We start from the raw sequence: 25533 nt of genomic DNA on the forward strand, positions 1-25533 counted from the left end.
CTGAGTTAGGGATCAATGTAGTTAAAAAAGACATATTTTAAAAAATTTCCTTGCTTGTCTTTACGAAAAAAACATGCATGAAATTCTAATTTTGTTTCTCTTGGTATTTAGTTCAAAACATGAGTGCTATAAAAATAAATGCTCATAAAAAATTGTAGATATTTATTTAGGCAGTGAAAAATATGAAAATATCTGATTTTGAGATAAACGGATTTAAAGACCTAAAACCATTTGTTTATCCACAGTTATCACCTTGCACAAAAACTATTAGAACTTAGTAAATAATTGGAGTTCTAATAAAAGTAAAGTATTTTTAGAAAGTTTAGAGTACAAGAATTTTAAATTTATAGCAAACTCAATTTCGAAAATTTTGCACAAAATCATGTTTTAGCACTAGTTAGTTTATTTCTTAATTAAACGAAAAAAATAATTATATCAAGTCGTACTAAATGACCGTTAAAAATTGCCATACAAAAAGTTATTTTCACTAATCTGCATGCAATAATAAATTTTAATAAATTGCTGATTTAGTGTTTTTTATACAGCTTTACAATTACAACGAGAGGAATTACCTAGTGAGAGTAAGTTTTAAATACTTGAAACAAGTCTTATTTTTGGCTGAAATGACAATTTATTAATAACTTTAACTGCAATAAATGATTCATATGGAAAGGAATTATTTATTGCAATTAAACATATTACACTTGCTATTATTTTTCTGGTTAATTTTAATCAATAAATATTTATATTAAAAACTTGATGTTCTTTTCAGTCTATAGCAATTAATAATATTAATATGGTTTTATGTTTTGTGTAGCAAAATTAAAATGTTTTTTTTAATAATTAAAAAAATGACCAATCTGTGATAAACTTTTAAAGTAATTAATTTACCTTTTAGAAGTTAATTTACATTTAAGTCACATTTCTGATTTAGTTCACTTTTTTATGTGATAAACCGAATTTTCCTTACTATTAGAATTGTAACAACAATTTCCCAAGAATTATTACATTACCATTGGATTTGAGAAAAAAACGGTTAATATGTTTTAACTTTTTAAACTTTTTTTGTTCTATTAAATATTAAACTAAGCAAATTTTTATAAAAAATTCCGTAGTTTATCGAAACATTAGGCCTTTGTAGTTTTATCAATACATGTTTTCGATTGTAATAAAATTTTATTAAATATTATGTTAAAGTAAATCGTTTGATATCATGTAATTTTCAGAGAGTTTTATTTCGATAAATATTATTTTTTCAGTTAAATTTAGCTCATAAGCTTATGCCAATTATAAAGCATTTAAACAATTTACATCAATTACATAAAATAGCTTAGCTCGTATAACTTTTTTCTTAAGCATATTATTTGTCGATAATTATTGTGAAGAAATAATATTTCGAAGCTTTATCAGTTTACACTATAATTTTCGTTTTGCTCCTAAATTAAAAGCAATATATTTTTTTCAGTCATTCAGTTGAACCTAAACGGAATAAAAAATCAAAGTGAGTATATCTTGGTATTCATTTTAATACGTTATACTCTAACACAAACAGTGTATTTTTGCAAAATTGAATTCTTTGATTTTTTAAAAATTTTAAGCGGAAAGTGAAATTGAAAAAATGGAACTGTTGAGGAATATTGCAATAGGTAAGTTCACGATTTCAGAAAATTTTCCATAAAATTTGAGAAATAAATTTAACTATCTTAATAATGAAAAAGCAAGCATAAACATCTGTAACTATTATTGTTTATATTTCAGCAATGGAATTGCAACGAGATGATTTACCGAAAGAGAGTAAGTTATAAATATTACATAAAACATTTAGATGCTGAATAAGAATGTAAGCTATTTAGTAAACAGTTGCCCTGATGTAAAACGTGTTAATTTTATATAAACTGCATACGAAGAATATAGAGACGCTGTTTAAATAGCCTACTAAAAATTATACCTTAAAGAAGCGAATATTTTTATGAAGCCAATGAAATTCATTTGAAGCTGATTAAAAATTAATTCTCTGAAAGTGGAGTTAGTAGATTTTTAACTGTTGTCTTAATTGTTCATGCATTTAAAAACTTGTTATTTTAAAACTTCGTATTTGTTTGTATTATTTTACTTTTATTGTTATATTTTTTATTGATTTCACTATCATTATTTCGCCAAATTCTTTATTTATATTGATTTAATCACGGATTACAAGTCAACGAGAAGCATTGCTCTTATTGTAAATTTTTTTAAAAAATTTAAAATTAAAATTTAGTATCTTTGGATTACTTTAATCCTCCAAGGTTTTGACGTTTCGTTAGAAGAACCATTCAAATATAATAACTTCAAGGGACAAAAAAATATATATACATAATAATATTTAAAAATAAAGTAGTTTTCCCAAAAGATTATTTTCTAAAAGTAGACTAAACTATTCTTTTTCTTCCTAAAATATTATTATTTTTTGAACATTTATACAGCATTAAGAAAAAAAGTATAGTCAAAACTACCTCAATATGCCACCACGGTTGTTTTTTTTTTCTTAATCGAAATTTTTTAAAAAAAAAAGAAATTTCATGTAAGAAAATTTTCTTAATATAGTTATTTGTTAGCCGTAACAAAATAAATGAATGCTTTTGCACATGAAAAAAAACTCTATTTGAAAAAGGAAAATATAAATATTTAAACATAGGTATAAGAATTAATAAATAAAAATTTATATTACTACCTAACAATCTTAAGCATTTGTGTGTTTCTGATGAAATTCTTTGTAATCTCTACCATTGTTATCATTCAAAACGTTTGTTGTTATTTTAGCGAGGTTTTTAACTTCATTAATGCGAATTATTTAGTGTGGTAGAACGTTATATAAGTATATGTTTCTTCTTATCAAGAAAGAATTTTTACCTGCCGAAATGACCTGTTAACGAAATGACCTTTTTAATGAAGTAATCTATTGACGAAAGGGGTCTCAATATCCCTCTAATTCAGGGGTCTTTTTTTTCCTTGCTAATTTCCACCTTCATTCACCTATTTTATCAAGAATCATCCACATTAGCAAATGCAATTGCTTTTGCAATGCTAATCTGCAATATAGTACATTAAAAATTAATCTTGGAAATATATGAATAAAGTAAAACTAAAAATGTGTAAAATACAACTAGAAACCAAATGTAAAAAAAGCTTCGCAACGCATTGTAATCCAAAAGGAGTAGTCAATTTTCAAAAAAACAAATTCTCATTTTTTGACAACTACAACATATTATAATTTTAATTCAAGGTAGGTTTAAAAAATGTCAACACAAATACACTAATTCACAAAGAAGTGCAAATGACATAGCATAAAACGAATTATAAAATTAAATTCGAAATTACGTATGACTTTTACTACGAAATGACCTTGTCTTCAAAATAACCCTGTCAACGAAATTATCCTGCTGTCGAAATGACCCTGTCGATGAAACGACACTGTCAACGAAAAGACCCTGTTGATGAAATGGCCTGTGAACGAAATAACCCTGGCCACGAAATGACCTGTGAAGGAAATGACCAACTCGATGAAATGATTTGTCGATGAAACGGCATATCCATGAAGTGATTGTCGCTAAATGTGCAGTAATTGGAACTATAATTTTGAAAACCAGAATTTCCGGTAAGCCGTTTCAATATGAACAGAAACATTTCCAAGTAACAATTTTCCAAAGCAATTTTCTCTGTGAGAAAACCAAAGAATAACGTTAGCCGCCAATGTAAATTTCTAACCCCTTACACTGAAAAGTAATTTATTCGAAGCTTTCATTTACTTATGATTTTTTGTTCATGTGCTCTAAAACTAGAACGAATCGAAGTTTTACAAGCCTATTTCCATGAACACCGTGATTTATTTTTTATTATGTGAGACGAATTATTATTAGTGACGAATCTTTTATTAAATGTTAGGAATTGCAATAATATTATTATTATTATACTATGCATATCAGAGAGGAAAAGAGAAACACTGCGAAATCCAATAAATTAATAAATTTAAGTAATATGAATGGTCTTAATATTAGTTTAATTTTATATTCTTAAATAAAATACTCATTTAATTTATTTTAGTATTAATCTTTTTTAGCTATTCAGTTGCATTTAGATGATGTAAGAAATCTTAGTAAGTATGTTTTAGAATTCAACTAAAAAAAATTAATCTCATGTAGCTTCCTCAATTAATTTATGATTTTTTATTACAATTACATCTTATCATGTAAATATTTTTTTTCTAACTTAAAGCGGAAAATGAAATTCGAAAAATGGATTTGCTAAGCAATATCGCAGCCGGTAAGTCATGCTTCATGAAATCATCTTAAACTTTAAATATTTCCTCTAAAATTATGATAAAAATAAATTTATAAAAGCATTTTTTAAAAGGAAAGGATAACGATAGAAATCTACCGAACACACACGAATTGCAGAGAACTTTCTTCATTTTTTATTTTTTTTACTTTAAAAATGGACTTAAAATTGCTTTCATACATTGTTTATTTTATGGTTTAAAATGTATTAATTACTGATTTAGATCTGTATACCCTTTTAACTTAAAGAAATTTAAAACAGTTAAAGTTCATTTCATTTTGGCAAAAAGCTTTTAAAATAACCAATAATAGCAAATAAGTGCACGATTTGCTTTTGACAAAGTTTTTAATTTGATTTATTTTTCATCAAAAGCACTATGGAGATGATTAGCATAATTTTATTTTATTATTAACACATGTCGTAATATACATTTTAAAAACCAATTCATCCATCAATTCCTAAGAACTTGAAAGAGACAAAAGCTAAATCCACAATATTAGATTATTATACTTACATATTATCCTGAATTTTGACAGTATGATTTTAAATCTCAAAATACTTGAAATTCTATTTATTTAAAAATGCGAATCAGCGGGTTGCTGGAAGCAGCAGGTGCTGCAATAAATCTAAAACTAGAATTCTAAATTGCTTATTGAATTTGAGTGAGTAAAAGCTCAATTTCGTTGAAAATGTAATTTAATTAGCCATTTCTGCCTTGCTCAATAAAAAAGGATAATATTTCATTATGTTTTTTCAGCCATGCAGTTACAGCAGGAAGAATTACCAAAAGAAAGTTAGTACTAAATATGTAAAATACTTTTTCAGACAATTATTGTAAGTTAATAGTGTTTGGTAGCGTAATAACTTTTATTTAAGTTGAAGTTTTTCTTTAAAATTTCATTCAGTTTTTATTTTTTTATCGTTATTTTTTAATTTGTTGTCACTTCCTACTACTCTTCTTATTTCTTTTAAGTGGTAAATAATAATGGAAATGCTAATAATAGTGGTAGTATTTTTATAATATATTGTAGATCATTAATGTTAAATTGAATAAATTTAAAAAGATATATTTATGGAGAAGTTTTAAATCCTTGTAGAAAAAGGTTCACAGAAAGTGTAAATTTTTGGCAAATTTGTATGCCTTACAGTTTTGTAACGTAAGTATCTGTTACGTATCTGTGAATATAACCTGATTAATATAATCTGATAAAATATAAAATACTAAGATAACTTTAAAAGAAATAAATAGGACTTTTAGAGATCTGTTAAACTTTTGGAGTTCTAATTTTAGCCAACGTTTTAAAAAATAAGTATTTTATATAATATTATGGAACTTTCGTATTTTATAATTACGAAATTAACTATAGATAATATAAAAACATTAAATTATTCATTTCATGAAACTCAAGTATTTTTCTTAGTTAAAATAAGTATAATTCTTTTTTTAGCTATTCAGTTGCACTTAAGTGATATTGAAAATCTAAGTAAGTGTAAATGTTACTTCATTTACTTATTTTTTGCTCAAACATAAATATTTATTTTTAAAAAAATTAAAATTACTTTTAAGTTCTACATTTTTTTTCATTTTTTTAAATTTAAAGTGGAAAAAGAAATTCGAAAAAAGGAATTGTTGAAAAATATTGCAATAGGTAAGTATTCGTTTTCAATTCATTTAAAATATTTATAACTATTTCAGTGCATTATCATTTGAAATGTTTCGAACATGTTATAGATACAAAAATGTAAACAGAAAAATTTAAAAATGTAAATAATCTTAAATATATGATAAAAACTGTTAAAATAATTTATACACTCTACTTTCATTTCCAGTTAATAAAATGATTAAAGCGTTAAAGAATGTAATAAAATTCATCTTTGCATTTAAGTTAAACAAAAGTATTATATAGATATTACTTCGAATGGAATAAATTTTAGACTAAGGTATATATAAGTAAGATGAATACGAATTACATTATTATAACATACATTTGTAGGTTAAAATTTTCCCTACAGCAGAATCAAAATTAAGGAAAAATTTATTGGTTATACATTATTTTTTCTAATTTTAGTAATTGCTGTTCAAAATTTTCCTCACATTATGCGATAAGAAATTTCAACTTAGTTATTTCTATTTCACTAAGCTAAGTTTTTCCTCTAAAAATGTCTTATTACATTTTGTGATAAGAAATTTTTAGATTTATTGCTAAGATTTTTTTTCCTTTCCTTTTCTTTGTGTTTTAGTGATTGCTGTTCTAACTAACTTCGCATCGCATTTTGTGAACAGCAATTTTAACTTTGTTGTTTCTATTTCGACGAAGCTATATTTCTTGATAACTGACATTACTTTTTGTTTTAAATATTATATCCTCCCTCTTATTGTCATTGCTCTATATTTATATCAATTTATAGACAAAAAAATAATTATTTTTATTTGCATTACAGCGATGAAATTGCAACAAAAAGAGTTACCAAAGGAAAGTAAGTCATAAAAGCTAAGTTTTAAAATGAAAACTTCAACTACAATATTCTATGTTACCAAACAATAGACTTAGCAATAGATTTATAAAAGCGTTTGAGATTTCCTAAAAAAATATTGTAATTTTCAACTGTAATTAAATTAGTTCGTACATTTTATTGAATCATAGGTATCAATTTATTAAAGAACTTACAGTTCTTTTTAAATAAATCTTAATTCGTTAAGTATTTAACCAAAAGATCGTTACAGCGTTTATTTTTTAAAATATTTTTATTTAAGCAATTTTTACTGTATCAACTAATTTAATGGAAAGAAAATTTAAATTATTGGATTTAACCAACAATACTGATGTTTATTTTCAAACAACCATATTTTCTTTTAGCAATTCAGTTGCATCTAAACAAAATTCTAAATATGAGTAAGTGCATTTTCATATTTAGTTAAAAAGAATAAACAAAAGTAGTAGTTTTTATGGTTATTGTAAATTACTTTTTTTTTCATTTAAAGTGAAAAATGAAACTCAAAAGATGGAATTGTTGAAAAACATCTCATTAGGTAAGTTTTTACTCTAGATAGCATTATATATTAAAAGTTCACCTGCAATATTTTATCAGTAATATGATTAGAAAAATGTGTTCCGTATCTTTCAAATAAAAATATGTCTAAGATTCTCTAAGTTTTAGAACCATAATAAAAAAAACTTATTTGTGAAAAAAGCAAACTAATTGTTTTTTCTATTTTCAAAGTGATTTTGATTCTAAAAAATGTAACAGCTTCAGAAATATTTCTCACTATTTCTTTCATAATAAATAAAAACTATTTCGCACCAGATGATTTTTAAAAAGGTTAAAACTTTATAAGTAGTTTGTTCTGTACCCATTTTAATTGTAGAAATAATATAATTTTATAATTCTTATAACTAAATAAGGTTCACTTTCTTCTAAGTGTACTGTATTTGTTGCTTTTAAATTCCTTTTTAATGCATCAAAAATAATATTATGATATTTTTAATTGTGTATCCAAAAACTCTAAACATGTTAATTTCTAAATTTAAATAAAAGTAGACTAATTAAGTATAAGAGTATCTGCATATTTTATAAATAAATGAAAAATTTCGAAATAAATAATAAATGTTGTGTATGTTTTAGCTATGAAATTACAGCGAGATGAATTACCAAAGAAGAGTAAGTTATTAAAATTTGTAAGAAACTTTTGAATAATAGTTTTAAAGAGATATAGTTTAATTACTTAAAAATTTTAACATCAATTCCAGATTCTTTCAACAATGATTGTTGGAATTAATTATTTAATTCAATATAATTTTTACTCCTCTACTTACGTTCTAATTCAATAACATATTAATAAATAACGTGCCATTCTACCAGATATAAAATATGATGATTTGTACAGAACAATTATTGCTTAAACAAAGAATTTGTACAGAACACTTATCACATCAGAAATTTTGGGACAAGAAAATCACCCAAAATTTTTGGGAAATAAAATTAATTTCTAACTGATGTAAAATAAAATTTCTTTGTTACAGTTCTTTTCCTTTATATTTTATAAAAAACTAAAAAAATCGGAAAAGAACTAAAACTTTATCTTCAAGCCTCTTAGCATTTTCGACTTAAATATTTTGCTCTCAGGTATAGAAATAGTGTACTCTACGACTTCTAATTACACTAGCTGACTTAATTTCTAAATACACTTAATTTCTAAACTAGCTGAATATTCATTCTCCTTTTGGGGTAAAATATAATCAATGAATCGGGTTTCTGGGTCGTGAATCATTTATGTTTATAAAAACATGCTTCAAACGAGTAACAATAGGTACAATTTTATAAAAGTATAAAGTACTGGCACTCAGATGGCGGTACTTTTTACCACGAAATCCATTTTTAGCGGGTCATGTTACGGAACAAAAAATCTTGTAAACCATACTTTTTACAATAATTACTGTTAAATCACTGAATTATATTAGTTAAATAAATATTCTTGTAAAAATTACAGTATAATATTTTACAGTAAAAATTGATTTTGCGGTAAAATAAATTGTACACATAATGTACCAAAAGTACCGGTACTTTCTATCGTAATTTGCCGGGAGATATTTTCTTTAATGTAGAACAAGCTCGTGATGTCAGATAATTTCCAAAATACAAATTTGGTGAGACTCGTCTAATTTGCAATTCTTATTGATTTTTCTTGCGTATATTAAAGAAATTGCTTCAAAATCCCATTAAAATTCTTTTCGATTGTATAGGACTATAAGTTTGCAAACATCACTAATATTATTTAGAAATTAGATTAGTCAAATCATTCATGTTTTATTCCAAAATATTTTCAAACCTAAACTATTGTAAAATGAATTCATTTAATAAATAATGCTTAGAAATTAGTTATTTATTTTAGCAATCGCTTAGTGAAAAATTTGCTGACACATATTTTTAACAATAACACTTGTATAGACAAATCTATTTAAGAAACTAAATTTATTCAACTTGATACAAATCACTACTCTTAGCTAAAACTGTATTTCAATTTTAGGTATTCACTTACATCTGAAAAAAATGAAAAAAATAGGTAAGAGAATTTTGTCATTAAAAAAAATATACCTCTCTTAAACCTAAACATTATTTATATAACAATTGAAGTTATTTTGAAAAGTTAAAGTATTTTTATCTATTTAATTTATAGCTGAAAATGAAATTCAACAAATGGAATTGTTGAAAAATATCACCATAGGTAAGTTTTTAGCTTTTAAAAATAAAAATATATCGTTCAATATAAACTTTTTTTAATAGTGTCTTAAAAGTCTTGTGACATATGTCAGAGAAAAATGTGTATGTATTATTGAAAACAATACTAAATTTCTTTACAAAATTTTAAAAAATTCATAATACTAATACATTTAATTCCAACTCCAGATTTTTATCTTCTTCATGAATATTAACTTAATCGTTAAAGAATATAATAGAAAATGTAGTTGAATTTACACGGTGAAAACATTTCTGATAAAATTATCGTATAGTATAATGATGTTGCTGGTAAAAAAATATAAAAACATAATTCTAGTAATAAAAACGAATATATACGATGTATTAATCATTCATTTGGTAGTTTTTCCTCTGAAATGGTAATGATTTATCCGAAATACTGGTTTTCAAAATTATTGGTCTTATTACCTCATATTTAGAAAAAACTACAAACCTGAAAATTAAATTCACCTGAAAAATGACTTTACTATACTCTAAAGTATTCTGATAAAATCACCAAATTTTGCAACATTTAAAAAGTTTTATGTCATGTTATAAAACCATATTTTATTGTTAATTTTACTAAAGGCATTACAAAAGCATTACGGTTAATATTACTAAGCTTTTCAGTGTTCCCACAGAGTCAAAAATGCTGTAAATTTTACCACATTCTGGTAGTTTTGGCCATACTTTTTTCAATGTAAGTAAAACCATAATTTCATTTTGTTTCTTATAAAATTTCTCGAAAATTTTCCTGTGGTCTAATGAGTTGTTTAATCGGATTCTCGTCAAATACGTGGAGCATCCTCTTGCAAATAATTTTATAGCTTAGATGATAATAATTTCGGAAAAATATTATCTATGCTTGTCAATTTACTCATACATAAATTTTATTGTATTGAAAACAGCAAAATATTAATTTTCATGCTTTTATTTAATGATTTTAAGTTCTGTTTCATTCATTGGAAACAAATTCAAAAATGAAAAAAAATTACTAAATATGTTCTAGAATTCATTAAAATTTTTGTTCTAGAATTCATTAAGTAATAACTAAATAAAACTAGTATAAATTTCTATATATTTTTTTAATTTTTATTTATATTATAGCCATGCAATTACAACGAGAAGAATTACCAAACGAGAGTAAGTATTACATCTTCAAAAATTAAACAAAAAGCTAAAATTCAAATTAACATAGCATGGATTTCACTGCAAATTTTTGCTTTATATAAAAATTTTGACTTCTAATATAATTCTCTTTCCATTATTTTTCCTTTTTTTTTTATATACTCTATAGAAAAATCATAAATAATAATACCGTTAATCGTAATTTAATGAATTAGTAGAATTTCTTTTCTAAAGCATTTCACGGATTAATATATGTTCACTGTGGCAAAAGAAGCGAACTATTCTGTATAACATTTGTTCATCTCTATGCTATAAAACTTAATCTTAATGGTTCAAGAGGATGATCTCAAATATGCTAATTAAGTTACGCAGACGATATTTTAAGTTATGAAAGAAGACACTAAAGCGTATTTTCTGTAAATAAACATACCTTTTTATTCTACGGATTTTGAATATTATGACTCCCAAAATATAGGGGGTAGCAGCAATCTGGGAAATATAATCTCTATTGTTTGACCAGGAGAGCGATCCTATGTCTGATCTAAATTTCGAGCAAAATTAAACTTGTCATTAATGGCTTAACATACAATAATATGAATTGGTAATGAAGTCTAAAAACAATAATTAATTTCTATAAAAATGGTTCATACATTTTAAAATTTTTGAAGTGTTAAAAATGTATTTTGATATCGATTGTCTATCAATTTATGTCATGTCTTACCTATAGTCATTTTATACCTATACAGCATAGCAATAGTAGTTATGCACATCTATCATTATAGACTCCAAGCCAAAATACCTTATTTATTCATTCTAAGAATTTAAATAATATTAAAATACTTACAAAGATATAAATATGGCAAAAATCCCTATTATTTTTATATTGAACATAATATAACTTGAAATAATAACAATTCATTTACAATACAAATGTAAAGATTGAAGACACACGTATTGATAACCTATTGTTATCTGATTAATAAAACCACAATAATAGTATTCCTACCCATGAAGTATGCAAAATTATACTAAGTCAAATAACATCTATCATGTTATTACAACTGTGAGGTAGATTGTTCTCAAAGACTTTGGTGGTGGCTTAATACAAATTTTCAAGTTTTATTACTATATTTATTTTTTCCCTTTTCACATGTTAAGTCTGTTATTAAATGAAGAGTGTGCAGATTCCTAAAGAAATTAAAAAGTTCTAATAAAAATGGCATTTTTTTAAAAAAAATTCCTTTTTAATTCAATTAGTAAATTTGCACAATATGAGTGTGATTAACGCAGCATATTTTTACTTAAAATTTATTGACAAAACTTTTTAAACTGAATATTAGCCAGGACAGAAAAAACTTTAATTTGCAACCTCTCTTTTTCTCTAAAGAATGCTGACATCACTCACATATCAAAAGACTTTTAGAAATTTTGCCACTCGGGTTTGCGATGGCAAGCCTTGGAGTGTTCTTTTAACAAACTCAGCTTTTATTCCTGACCTCCCGAGATCAGTTGCGGTTGCAGCTTTTAAACTATTAACGGGACGTGACCGTCTACAGAATCATCTATTTCGCATTGAACTAGCAGATTCACCTTTGTGTGTTACATGTGATAGTGGACGGCCAAAGGCGGCAAAACATTTGGATGAGCGTGAAGCACTGACAGATTTTTCTTGTACATTTTTCAACGCTATTGGTAAGCAAGAAGTTTAATGGCCTAACGACTAATGTAACTGGCATTTGACAAATAAAAAAAAATTTCTCTGAAGAATGTTTGCATCTAATAGAAATCATATTTCAATTTACAATACTATCCTTTAAAAAATATTAAAATTCATTTCGAATCAGACTAAAATATTATAAAATAAAATAAATAAATAAATATGTAAGCTAAATTTTGATTTAAGCTACACGGTGAATTCGGCATCATTGGTGATGTTTAGGAGAGTGATTAAGTACCCTATCTGTAGTAGATATGCCTTGATGTATATTTTTTAATAGTAACAAGGAGATGTAAATGGAAGGATCGAGCATGTTGAATGATTTAGGCAAGGCTGTATTAAAAGTGGTCATTTGATGTTATGATGATGTCCAGGGCACCAAATAAAACAGACCACCCAGAATGACTTTTGATCTAATGATCGTATCTTCACATTCTAGGACTAAATCTTAATCTTTCGAGTGGGTGACCTCAAATATGATTCTTAATTAATGCAGATGATATTTTAAGTAACAAAAATCAGACACAAAGGCGCACTTTCCCTGAATAAGCATACCTTTTTTTTTGACGGATTCATATTTCTGAACCTCATAATATAACATCATATAATATCATATATAATCATATGTAGCCGAAATCTGGGAAATGTGGTCCCCATAGTATGGTCAGAAGAGCGATGCAAAGTTTGGACCTCATAATATAAATTTTAATTTTTGCGTATTTCACCATATCTCGAGAACTTTCTACGCGAAATGAAATTTTTTCGTTTACAATTACAAATCATTTATTCAAAGATATTTTCATGCTAAAAAAAATTTTCAGTAAATATTTATCATTTTCTATTATATTATTTAAGAATGAACAAAATTATTGGAATAATAAGGTATAAAATTTTTATATCTTTTTAAAGAATGACATTTTACGAATGCAAAATTCGAAATTCTCAAGAAATTCTCAAAAATTCAAATTCTCAGGAATAAATTAAAATTCAACCAATTTCACTAAAATTTTACGTTTTGTCGTGTAAAATTGCATATTTTAAGATTATGTAGAACATTCTATACCTCACAATTCAAAATATTTCCGCCAATTATTAAATAAAATAATAAAAAATAATAAACGATTACTAAAAAAAATTTTTTGCATGGATTTAACTTTGGATAAATAGACTTTACAATTCTGTGCACAATTTTTTAAATTTTTTCAAAACCACAAAAAGTGAAATTAACGTTGAGGGGTCAAAACATTGGATCTCTTTCCTAATCAAATTATGGGGTCAAAAATCAGAATTCGTTGAAACAAAAAGTAAGTTTATTCAGAGAAAGTGCGTTTTTGATCGTTTTCTTCGTCTGATTTCCAGATTTAAAATATCGTCTGTATTTATTAATTCGTATATTTGAGGTTATTCGAACCATTAAGATTGAGTCCTAAAGCGTGAAGATTTGATCATTAAATCAAAATTTATTCAGGTAAGTCAGTTTTTCTTAGTGCACTGTGCATTATTGTATATTGTAAACATGAATCTATACAATTAACTTGATAAAAGTATTAATATTTTTTTCAACTTTTTAAGGACAAAACAACTTTGAATATTAAGGCTCAGTTTTTAAACTTAATTTTTTGTATAAATGATTATGTTAAAATTCCTTTATCAGATCATTTGTGAAATAAAGAAAGCAAAAATTTTGTAGTTATGGCAATAGCTTTTAATTAGCAAATTTAATTTTTATACTGAAAAAATTTCTTTTCTAGCTATTCATCTAAACTTAAATCAAATGAAAAATATTAGTAAGTATATGTTCTCATTTGACGGAATAACATTTTAAACTTAATATATTAGTTATTAAATAAGAATCTTCATTTTTATAATTTCAAGCGGAAAACGAACTTAAGAAATTGGAATTACTGAAAAATATTACCATAGGTAAGTAATTTTATTTGTTAAAAAAAGCATTGAAAAAATATAAATTTTTTATTTATTTGCTTTTTAGTAGTTTAATTTTCGTAATATTTATAAAAAAATTATGTTTTCAAAAAAGTTTAACTTTTTGGTACGAATTGTAGTTGTATTTTCTTATAATAATAATAATACTTTCCATGAGATAAAAACATAGTAAATTTAACAAATTTTGTTTTATTCACTTTAGCTGTTAACACATCTATATTTTACTCTTTTTTTAATAAAAATGGAAAAAATTACTAAATATTTATTTAACTGCTTTTAAATACAAAGCAACTTAATTTAATTCGCTGAGACTCATATAACTTCTTCCTTTAATTTGGAGTTTATTTAAATTGGAGTTGGAAGTAAGTGCTTTCTTTTACGTGTCTTCGATTTTAGCTTCAGATTCAAATTTCGGCAAAGGTGAAAGTTCATCTGAAAGTACGCTATAAAGCATTATTTCTAATTAATTTAAAACAAATGCAACATTAAGAACCAAATAATTGTTTTTTACAGCAATGCAGTTACAACAAGAACTGCCAAATGAGAGTAAGTAATAAGCATTCTCCTCAAGCTTTTAAATAATCATTTTAGTTTAACTTAAAAATCAGCGTTGCTCAAAGAACGCTTGCGATTATAAATATTTCATTAAAAATGTGTTACTTGTTTGAATCTATTATCTTTATATTTTTTTCGGGTGTATAATTGTTCTAAAAATAATTTTAGTGAAACATAAAATGCTTCTTTTATGTAGCAATCTTGAGCTTCAACGTAAAATTTAATTAATGCTTGATAATTGATTAACTTATTTCTTTCAAGTTTTATTATGTAAAACAATCGCAATAATATTTTTCTTGCAATAACTTTCTTTCTCTTGTATTTATTCATTTATCTTTTACTGTCTAGTTGCAATCTTTCAAAATATAATGTAAACCTTGATATGAATCAAGTGATCTAAAAATGTCTTGTTACTTCATTTTCATGTTTTTTTTGTAGTTTTTTTTACAATAAATAGTTATAGGTTTAATAATTTGTGAGTAGAAAGAAGCGAATCAAAAATATTAAAAAAAAGAATTATTGCATTTTATTTCTTGAATTTAACTACTAAAATACTTCTCTTTTTTAGCCATACATTTAAACTTAGCTGAAATGAAAAACTTGAGTAAGTGTGATTTATAAAGCAAATTAATCTATTTCAGTAATGAGAATAATATTTTTCAAAACATCTTCATGTTTTATAATAAAATAAAATTCTTTACAAGTTTTTTTTTCCTTATTAAGCGGAAAATGGAATTGAGAAAATGGAGTTGCTGAAAAACATTACATTAGGTGAGTCATATTTATGTGAAACTATAAGAAAAGTACTTGTATCAATTATATATTACTTTTTTTTACTCAATATTCCGCAGATTTTCTAAAAATATAAAAATGATTTGTCATAAATTTTCATAAACCATTTTTAAACTATTTTTAACAACCACTGTTTATAAAATCACTATGTTTTACTCATCAAATATGACTCGACTTGATTTTAAATCTAATCGAAATGTTAAAAATAAGTAACTTTATATTGTTCAATGACTGAAGTGTTCTATGTAAAGATCTTTTTTATCACTTTCATTATAGATCAATTATAAATAATTTTCAAGACACCTTCATTTGAACCTTCATTCATAATTTTAAAGAAAATTCATTTTTTAGGATGATTCGTTTCATTACATAAAAAATCACTTTAATTTAAATGAAGTAAATTGCCCAATGGTTAGAAAATTTGATAAAAATATAAATTAAAAGCTACCACGTTTTAATAATACTTCAGACTAATTATTATTGCATAACTATAGGTAGAAATTTTTAATAACAAATTGGAGTCTATAAAGTTAGTATAAAAATATTATGACTTATTTAATTTGAATATTATTCTATAAAGAGTTTTTCTAATGACACAAAATTCTCTTCGAGTTTTGTGATTTTCATCTTTTTTTAGGTTTTTCACTTAGTTAAAAGATATTGTAGTTGAACTATTAAATTAATGTTGAAATTTTTATACTGTTATTGTTTGATTGAAATTATGATTTAAATTATGTGTCAAACATAAATTAAGTTAAAAATTTAACTGCATAAAGAAAGCTTTTCCAAATAGTGCTCTCTTCTTGTATCATCCAAACTTAGGGTGAATCAACTTAAATTACTATAATGAGTAATTATTGTTAATAATTATTGGTAATTGCTTGTAAGCTTTTCCGAATAGTGTTTTCTTTTTGCATCATACAAACTAAATGTAAATAAAATTAAATCACTCTAATTAGTAATTATTATTTCAGCTATGCAATTACAACGAGAAGAATTACCAAATGAGAGTAAGTAGCAAACTTTCTGGACAATTTTAGATGTTAGATTATGGTTAACTGAACTAGGTAGTAAATTAGATTAATTAAAAACTTTACTTCAGTTATTTATAAGTTCAGAAATACTTGACACAGAACTTAATGCCAAATCTTTTAAAATTTCATTATTAATATATATTCAATAGTAAACCTTAAAAAAATTAACTTAACTTTTTCATTTTATTCTACCAAAAGCAATGATTTTCAAAACTATCTAGCAACAATTTTAGGATGTTATTAAACTACTTGAATTAGATTATCCAAGTTCGAGTCATAGTATCATGTATTCTAGTTTAAAAGGGTTTAATTCCTAACACAATATGATGTTGTCTAGCAACTTATTAGCGTAGCTACTTTCAGTGAGATATTGTAGTTGCAAGATATTGATATTAGAATTTAAGACAACGTTAAGAATCAACTTTTTTTTTATTTCAAAATTGATTACGGAAACCAGACAGTGCTCATAAAATTATTCCAATAATAATATCAAAAATAGCGATTTGAGAAAATTAGTATAAAATGTAAAAGCTATCATTGATTCCTTTTTTGTACCTTGAATTAAACAAATTGTTTCCTTCTATTTTAGCTATTAAATTAAAACTAGAACGGATACAAAATCTAAGTAAGTACATTTTTTTATTCATTTTATTACTTTTGTTTCTAAGCTAATTGTAAATTTGATACCTATCAAAATTGCTTGTAAAAAAACATTTTGTTTTATTTTAAGCGGAAAGTGAAATAACGAAAATGAAATTGTTGGAAAACATTACAAAAGGTATGCTTTTGTCTTGGTTAAAACATTATAGTGTAAGATTACTCACTATATATCAAATGTTTAATTACGATTTTATAACGACATTAATTGTCGTTAACTTAATTATGTTTGTCTTCAGTATTAATGAAAGTTACTAAAATATGTTTCCACATATGAAATTTTCAAATAATATTTTTTACGATTCCTTAAAACTTATTTATTTAGAAAGTTTAACAGAACTGTTATTTATAGATTACATTGAGACACAAACATCAATTTATAAAACTTCAAATTTCTGTCTGTACTTAGATTTAATTGCAGTGATATTTTTTTTCTTGTTTTATTATATATCTTTTTTTTTAAACTCGAAACTAGAACATTTTTTTCGGTGATTATTCTAGTAGAATCCATACATTCGTGATTTACTTGTTAGAAATTAAATTATAATAATTAATTGCTAACTTGCATTTATTAATAAAATGACAAGAAATTTTAAGAAATGAAATTAAACGCTAGCCGGTGATTTTCATTAAAATCTAAATTAATCACAATCAATTATTATCTATTTTTTCCTTTATGTAACAATAAAATTTAATAAAAATGTGAGAAATATATGTATATATTCTTTTATTTTTAGCTATAATATTGCAAAAGCAGGAATTACCAAATGAGAGTAAGTAATATGAATTTTACCAACTTTTCCTTATCATGGGTTTGGGCAACATATTTAAACAATATGTAACTGACTTTTATTGAATCATTGTTTAATATTTTAATTTTTATTAACGATTTTTTTTATATCACCTCCCTATTTTGATTTTCCTTTTCTAAACTTTTGTTAGTAATTAACATTTCACCATTACTCTTTTTTCTTAAATATCCTCCTTTAGTTCACCTCAATGTACTAATAGTGCACTTAAGGAAGATTAGAAGAACGCAGTTTATTTGGAGTATTCAAAGAAAATAATACATATGAATAATAAATAGTATAGATAATACATAATATGGTATTATAAATATTGTTTTCCTAAAAATAAAGTAGTCAAATGAAATCGAGATTTATGTTTATGTTTATGTCATATTTTTTAATTTTTTTCGTCTTTTTATTGTTATTATTCATATCATTTTAAATTACAACTGATTAAAACCCTACTTATATTTTTAGCTATTCGGCTAAATTTAGAAACAATGAAAAATATAAGTAAGTTTGTTTTTTTTTACATTAAGCTAAATAAGTATTTCAAAAGTATAAAATTTTTGAATAATTGAAAATTGATTATTCAGATTTTTATTTTGACATAATTCATTTTTATTTATTTGCATTTCAAGCGGAAGCTGAATTTAAGAATATGGAATTGCTAAAAAATATCGCAATAAGTAAGACTCTCTTTTATATTCAATTAAACTGCATTGAACCTTTTTTCTCGCTTTTTTACCATTAATCTAACACTTTAACATGCATCAAAGGGTAAAGAAAACGGCTTTTTATTGCTATTAAACAAGATTTATGAATAATTTTTTTATCAAAAATTACTTAGACATGCCTGGAATTAACAGAATACATATCTTAGCATAAATGAACGTTTACATAAATCAAAATTTTTAATCATGTATGAAAAAAAAAAAATTTCACTTACTTCAATTAATATTTGTTTTTTTATATTCATGTCAGCCATAGGTAAATTGAATTAAAGTGTCCTTCTAGACCTAGATTAAAACTTAATGGATAATTATGAGTTTTTATTTTTACCTAATAAATAATATGTAAAATGTTTATTATGATTTAGGATTTTTTATGTTTGTTATAATTAAAGTAATTGAATAATACTGCAATGAAATGTTTAAAAACTAAGATATTAAATTTAGCTAGTCTTATAATAAATCAGTTTTCTTGTTTAAAAAAATAACATAAATAATTTTAATTTATTAATATTTGATTTACAGCTATGCAGTTACAACAAGAAGAAATGTCAAATAATTGTAAGTGATAAGTATTAAAAAAAAATTGCTTTTAGAGAATAAGTTAGAGTAATATAGTAAGAAGATAACATTCAACATAAACATTGTATTATTCAGAATATTGTAATTTTTTTTTTAAATTTAATATAATTCCTCTTCACGTTTTCTTAATTTCGTATTTATTTTTAACTGGAGCAGTTTGAAAGATAGCAATAATAAAAATGTTTGTTTTCCCAACAACATAATTTGCATTATGGAGACATTTATGTATCAAACTTCGGATTTTATTTTAAAACTAAATATAAAAATAATTAAATTATGTATTATCTTTATAAGTGTCGAATCAGTTGAGAGCAATATTCTATTTTTTAGAAACAAACATTTCAAAAAAAAAATAATAAAAATTAAATTCGTGTATATATTTGTGTTTGAAATATTGAAATCAAATATATTAAACTAGGAGGCTCTGCCCCCTGTTCGCTAGCGCTCGCCAACCCCCGAGAATTGCTACGCAATCCTATGTGGTTCACACCGTGAACCATGGCTCGCTGCGCTCGCTCGCCAATGAACACAATGTTCTAGCACAAAGACATAGTATATTATCATCAAAGACNAAAAATTGATTTCGTGTGTTTATTTATGTTCAAAATATTAAAATCAAATATATTAAATTTTAAAAACTTTACTAATATAATTTGTTATTCATTTTTTAAAGTTTGCTGTTGTTTTTTACTTCTTGTAGCTTTGTGCCTAAGCCTGAGAGAACTGAATAACATATGTAAGTACCTTTTTTTAAAATCTAATTAAATAAGTAAATTCAATGCCAAAATAATATTTTTGTGGCAATTAGAAGTACCAATGTATATAATTTTTTTTCAAAGAAAAAAAAACAGGATTTGAAACAGCAGAAATAGATAGTGGATAATATTATAAAAATTGTTATGGTTTCAACAAAAATACACTATACGTTTTTTTTGTTTTTTTGTTTTGTTTTTTTTATGAAGTATTTTTATAGATTATAAAAAGAAATGATAACTGTTTAAGTAATTCCAGAAAATGTAATATTTTCTTTCATGTTTTCGATATTAACTGTATATTTATTCATATAAAAATGCTATTAAATAAATCATTTGCATTTAAATGAAATCTCATTGTAATTAATCATCAAGTGATTAGTTACTTTTTTTAATGACTGAGACAAAATATCATTGCGAGTAACATTGTTAAAAGTTAACATGCATAGCTTCCTTCATTGTTTTTACGCGTAATTAAGAGCAGAAATAAATCACAAATTTTGAGACCTAATTTGTATAAGTAAAATATTTTTAATGGGAAGCATTACAAATTTCACTACATTTATATTCAAATTTGTAAAATTTATTAACATCGAGTTAGTAACTTAACATGTTAGAGAAAATTGCTGCAATTCGTTGCTGCATTATGGCTTATATTTCATCCGTATCATTATTTTCACTAAGTAGTAACTCTATACATTTCTATTTTAGTCATGAAATTGCAACAGAAAGAAAAACCGAATGAAAGTAAATATCTGACATATATTACTAACCTGAACAATTTCTTTTAATTTTTAAATATGTGCACAATAATAATTATAATGCTATTTTTGTATGAGTCTAGAAGGTACATCTTAGATTCTTAGAAGAAATTGAATTATTTGACTCTAAATGAGAACCTAAAATATGTACATTAAATTTTTGTGCTCACTTATTCCCTTATTATCAGATTATTAACTCTTTCAGTATTATCGAAATGTTAACAATTTAATTTTAGCATTTGATTGTGAACATACATTTTTAATAAATTGAAATCGATAAGGAAAATTCTTTATAAATAAATGCTATAGTATATTTAACTCTGTTACACAATTTTTATGACAAATTTTGGACATTTAGTTAACTGAAGCAGCATATGCAAAAACCAGATTAAAAAGGGTTTCTATATCGAATAATATAAATTAATATAGCTTCCATCGAATAATATACGCCTCAATTGAGGAAATTCTACCAAAATATGAGATGGAGAAATCTTTTTTTCTGTGTAATGACGTTGCTCATTAATGCAACATTGTTGTCTGGAAAAAGTTTAGAAAATCATGAATTAAGATTGAAAATTTCTAGATATTAATACTCTTTTTTAAATTGTATTTATTTTTAAATTTCTTGTCTTTATTTACAAGCAAATTTTTCTGATGTGAAACTGTCTAAATAATGTAAAAGGATCCCTTTATACCAAAATATTTTTTTTTTCTATTCTTGAGGGGCACCTATTTGGAGGAACCGGTTGTAACTGTAAATTTCTTCGTTATATTTCATTTAAAAGAATTTTAAATGTACTGCAAAATAAATCTTATAAAATGCACTGATGTGTTATTTTTTCTTTTGCATCATGATAATAGGCAAGAAAAATACTAAAAATTCTGGTTAAATAAAAACATAACAGCCATATTTTATATAATAAAATACCTGTTTGTTGAAAATTTTACAAAAATTCTCAATGATAAATCCCCAAAAAAATGAAGAACATAATGTTTCTTTATAGTTTAGCATTTTTAATGAAAAAGAATCATTTCCTACAAATTCTGTAAGAAACAATAAACTATTTACTTGTGCTTATAATTATGATAAACTTATTATAAGAGTAAAAATCTTAAATTTATAAAATGCTTTCATTCAAATTTATTTTTAGACAGTTGTTCCTTACATTTTTCACAACTGGTGTAGAATTGAAGTATTCCTACTATACAAACTGTGTCAAGTAGCCATGTTCAATATATTTTCATCACCATTTACTATCTTATTCCTTTCTAATAAAAAAATTTTTTGAAAAAAGAAAATGAAAAGAAAAAGGAAACCTAATCTACTTTTTATGCAGTTCTGTACAACAATTATTTGTTTCTTCCAGAAAACAACTTATTAGAATACATGACTTATGTAGTCTGTTATTACTTATCTTATAACTGTTCTGTAGTTTTAACCTCATGTATAAGTGAAATTTAATTTTAACGGGATCTTTCTTCAACTTTTAACTAAAAGTGAAGTAACTTCACATATATAATAAATATATATAAAAATGTTTCAGTTATTAAGTTAAATCTACAAAATGGTAAGTATATATTTCGTTTCAAATCAATTACTAATGCTTTTAACTACTAATAACTTTTATAAGTTAGAGTTCAACATACATTTCATCGTATATCTAATAAAAATACTGCAATTTAAATTTTAAAAATATATAAAAAAGATAAAAGAATGAGGTCCTCTCTAATTATGATATTTTTCAGTATCCTTCCCATTGAAAATTGTTCATCAATATAATTACGATCAGCATTCAATCATATATTTAATATTTTTGAACCAATATCAAGCAAATAATACGTTTTCAATTTTCATTATCTCATTATGCATTGAAGTAATAATTATGACTCCTTAATCTTCCAGCATGTGGGCGTGTGAAAGAGATTTTCTAGAGATAAAGTTCTTTTTTTATATATTCTTAAAACACATAAAAACCCAATCCTTGGTTATTCTTCCACTTTTCGTTCATTTGCTTTCCTCTGATGTCTGGTATGCATAATATCGTTGAATAATGTAAAAAACTAAAATGTCTGAAAAACTCTAAACACACTTGCTCTAAATGACTATGGAACTAACTTCTTTCTGTCTCATTCTTAATTCCATTTATATTGTTACTTATACAGCTCTTTTTGTCCATAACAATGCAAATGTCAATAGTTAAGTTGAAATATCATCAATTTCATTCATTTTCAATCTGTCGTCACTCGGTGAGGAAATTGTAATTTGATAACTAAATTAATTTTGGGAACAATAGCTGTACCCTCGTAAATTGGTATAACTGAACTTAAGAAAAATATATTGAAATGAGCTCTAAATTGCATTTCATGGTATTTATAGAACTGTGGTATTGCATTTTAAAACACTATCGAAAATACAACGATTCTCAAGAAAAGTGCACGAAGGAAAAAACATATCTCCAAAACTGCCAGAATATGGCAATTAGGCCAAAATTCTAGCACCAAAGTGCTCGGTCATTTTTACCGAAGTGCTTAAGTATTAATTTTGATAAAGTTAACAGTAAAATATGATTTTAAAATGTCTGAAATAGATAAAATTTGGTTGATGAGGTAAAATTAGATAATTTTATTACGATCCATTAGAACTATTTCCTCAGTTAAATTTGCTTTTCAGTTTGTATTTTTTCTTTCTTTTTTTTTACAAAATGGTTGTGTAAACGAACTATTTTGAAAGTCAGAATTTCTTGTAAGCCGTTACTACACAAGCAAAAAATTATCAAATGAAAGATTTGAATACTATATATTTTGGTTTCTAGTACAGAACTAAGGATTTTCTTTACTAAAAATAATTTCTAAAGGTAATTTGTTTTTATATGCACTCATCATTAAAGTTTTTATTATTTTTTAAAGAAAATGGAAAATTGAAGAAACAAAATTTGCTGGATATTATAACAAAAGGTAAGTTTTCCCCCAATGATTTTAACATGCTTACTGATGCATTTATAATGTTTTTATTATATTATCAGGTACAGTTAATTGATAACAATGTAAGGGGTACTTCTTATGATAAATCTACTGAAACTCAAAAGTTTTGTCCTTAACTGCCTAGCAATTTATCCCATCTTAAGCAATTGTCTCACAATTGTCTTAACAATTTTCATGCATTGCAAAATATTTCTGAAATGTTTTGAGAAAATTGTGTTTCTTCCTTTTGACATCAACGTCCGTTTGATATAGGTGTTCGTGCATTGTTTTTTAAGCTTTCCGTGGATGCGTGAATAGTATAGGAAAGTATCTGGTTCAAGGATGGTAGTCAATGTCTTATTTCTTTATTATAATGTTAAGTTGTAGAGAACACATGGTTATGGAATATTGAATCGTACATTAGCTCTGCCATTTTGCCTCAAAGCTGCCGTCTGTTACAAGATGATTTTACACGTTTATTCATTTTTGCAACTTGTTGGTCTTGCATCAATCAATGTGTCATTTTCTGCTGGCATGTGTCCGTCGTGAAAGTACTTGCTTTTCTCCTGAACCCTTGACAAGAACATAAGAATAATCCAAGGGTTCTTCCATTTGTTGAAGAATTTCGCAGCTATCATCCACTTTTCTCTGTCAAAAAGTGCACCACAATCCATTCATCAATTTTGGATGTCAGTACTCGTCTTTTTGATGTCCTTATTCGTTCGGTTACCATCCTCTTATGATTGCTTGTACTATCCCTACACTGTAAAGAAATCAAATTATGGTAAAAAAGTACTGGCACTTCAGATGTATTATTCGTGTACCGTAAAATATCATATCGTAATTTTTCCAGTAATATTTATTAAATTAGTAATTTATCGCTTTTAGTATCATTATTGCTGTGAAAAGTCGATATATCAGATTCTTTGTTGCGTAACGTGGATTTTAAAATGAATTGAAATGAAGTCATATAAATCAATTGGATTTTATACTGACATTTTATACATTTTATATTATAAATTGGATTTTATACTTGAAGTACTACCATTCTGAGTGCTGATACTTTTTACCAGAAGTTTTACAGAGTACCTAACGAATATAAAAATGAGGGAATCTTTATCATCATAAGAACTTGCTTTTTTTTAATACCACTATTTTATTTAAACCCTTCGAAGCAAATGTGATGCCAGTATCCTTCTTATATATTTGTTTCTGATGTCTTTATCTCAAGCAAAAATATATTGTGGTATTTTTAATTATAAAAATCATTTTAATAATTACTAAGAAAATCTATTACATTATCGGAATTATATTCCTACTAAAAGATAAAATCCTAAAAAAGTAGTTTGGAATTTTATTTTCATTCATAATCTCAAACTTATCAAAATTTGTATTTGTATCTTGAAGTAATTTCAAAGATTAATATCTGTTACTATTATATCTAAATAACAGCACAGAAGTGCAAATTTAAAAACTTTACTTTTGACAAAATTTTACCTTTAAGAAAAAAAACATCTGTGTTTAATGCCATATTTCATAACCATAAATTATTAAAATGCTAAACATAATATTTCTTACTTAT

General features: G+C 24.8%; 1 protein-coding gene across 1 annotated transcript in view; it reads left to right on the forward strand.

Annotated features, from left to right (window-relative positions):
* The window catches only part of LOC107447044 (uncharacterized protein MAL8P1.12), a 111485-nt gene that overhangs the window by 58627 nt on the left and 27325 nt on the right, over positions 1–25533 (forward strand). The window contains exons 68-99 of the mRNA XM_071183802.1: positions 546–581; positions 1466–1501; positions 1599–1646; positions 1759–1794; positions 4097–4132; positions 4252–4299; positions 5072–5107; positions 5763–5798; positions 5916–5963; positions 6757–6792; positions 7173–7208; positions 7298–7345; positions 7939–7974; positions 9341–9376; positions 9491–9538; positions 10657–10692; positions 14146–14181; positions 14270–14317; positions 14852–14884; positions 15462–15497; positions 15617–15664; positions 16660–16695; positions 17309–17344; positions 17450–17497; positions 18114–18149; positions 18642–18677; positions 18806–18853; positions 19421–19456; positions 20178–20213; positions 20941–20976; positions 22535–22558; positions 23898–23945. Of these exons, the coding sequence (XP_071039903.1) occupies positions 546–581; positions 1466–1501; positions 1599–1646; positions 1759–1794; positions 4097–4132; positions 4252–4299; positions 5072–5107; positions 5763–5798; positions 5916–5963; positions 6757–6792; positions 7173–7208; positions 7298–7345; positions 7939–7974; positions 9341–9376; positions 9491–9538; positions 10657–10692; positions 14146–14181; positions 14270–14317; positions 14852–14884; positions 15462–15497; positions 15617–15664; positions 16660–16695; positions 17309–17344; positions 17450–17497; positions 18114–18149; positions 18642–18677; positions 18806–18853; positions 19421–19456; positions 20178–20213; positions 20941–20976; positions 22535–22558; positions 23898–23945 (1257 nt within the window). The remainder of the gene's footprint in view (positions 1–545; positions 582–1465; positions 1502–1598; positions 1647–1758; positions 1795–4096; positions 4133–4251; positions 4300–5071; positions 5108–5762; positions 5799–5915; positions 5964–6756; positions 6793–7172; positions 7209–7297; positions 7346–7938; positions 7975–9340; positions 9377–9490; positions 9539–10656; positions 10693–14145; positions 14182–14269; positions 14318–14851; positions 14885–15461; positions 15498–15616; positions 15665–16659; positions 16696–17308; positions 17345–17449; positions 17498–18113; positions 18150–18641; positions 18678–18805; positions 18854–19420; positions 19457–20177; positions 20214–20940; positions 20977–22534; positions 22559–23897; positions 23946–25533) is intronic.

This window comes from Parasteatoda tepidariorum, chromosome 7 (genome assembly GCF_043381705.1).
Source record: "Parasteatoda tepidariorum isolate YZ-2023 chromosome 7, CAS_Ptep_4.0, whole genome shotgun sequence".
Taxonomy (NCBI): domain Eukaryota; kingdom Metazoa; phylum Arthropoda; class Arachnida; order Araneae; family Theridiidae; genus Parasteatoda; species Parasteatoda tepidariorum.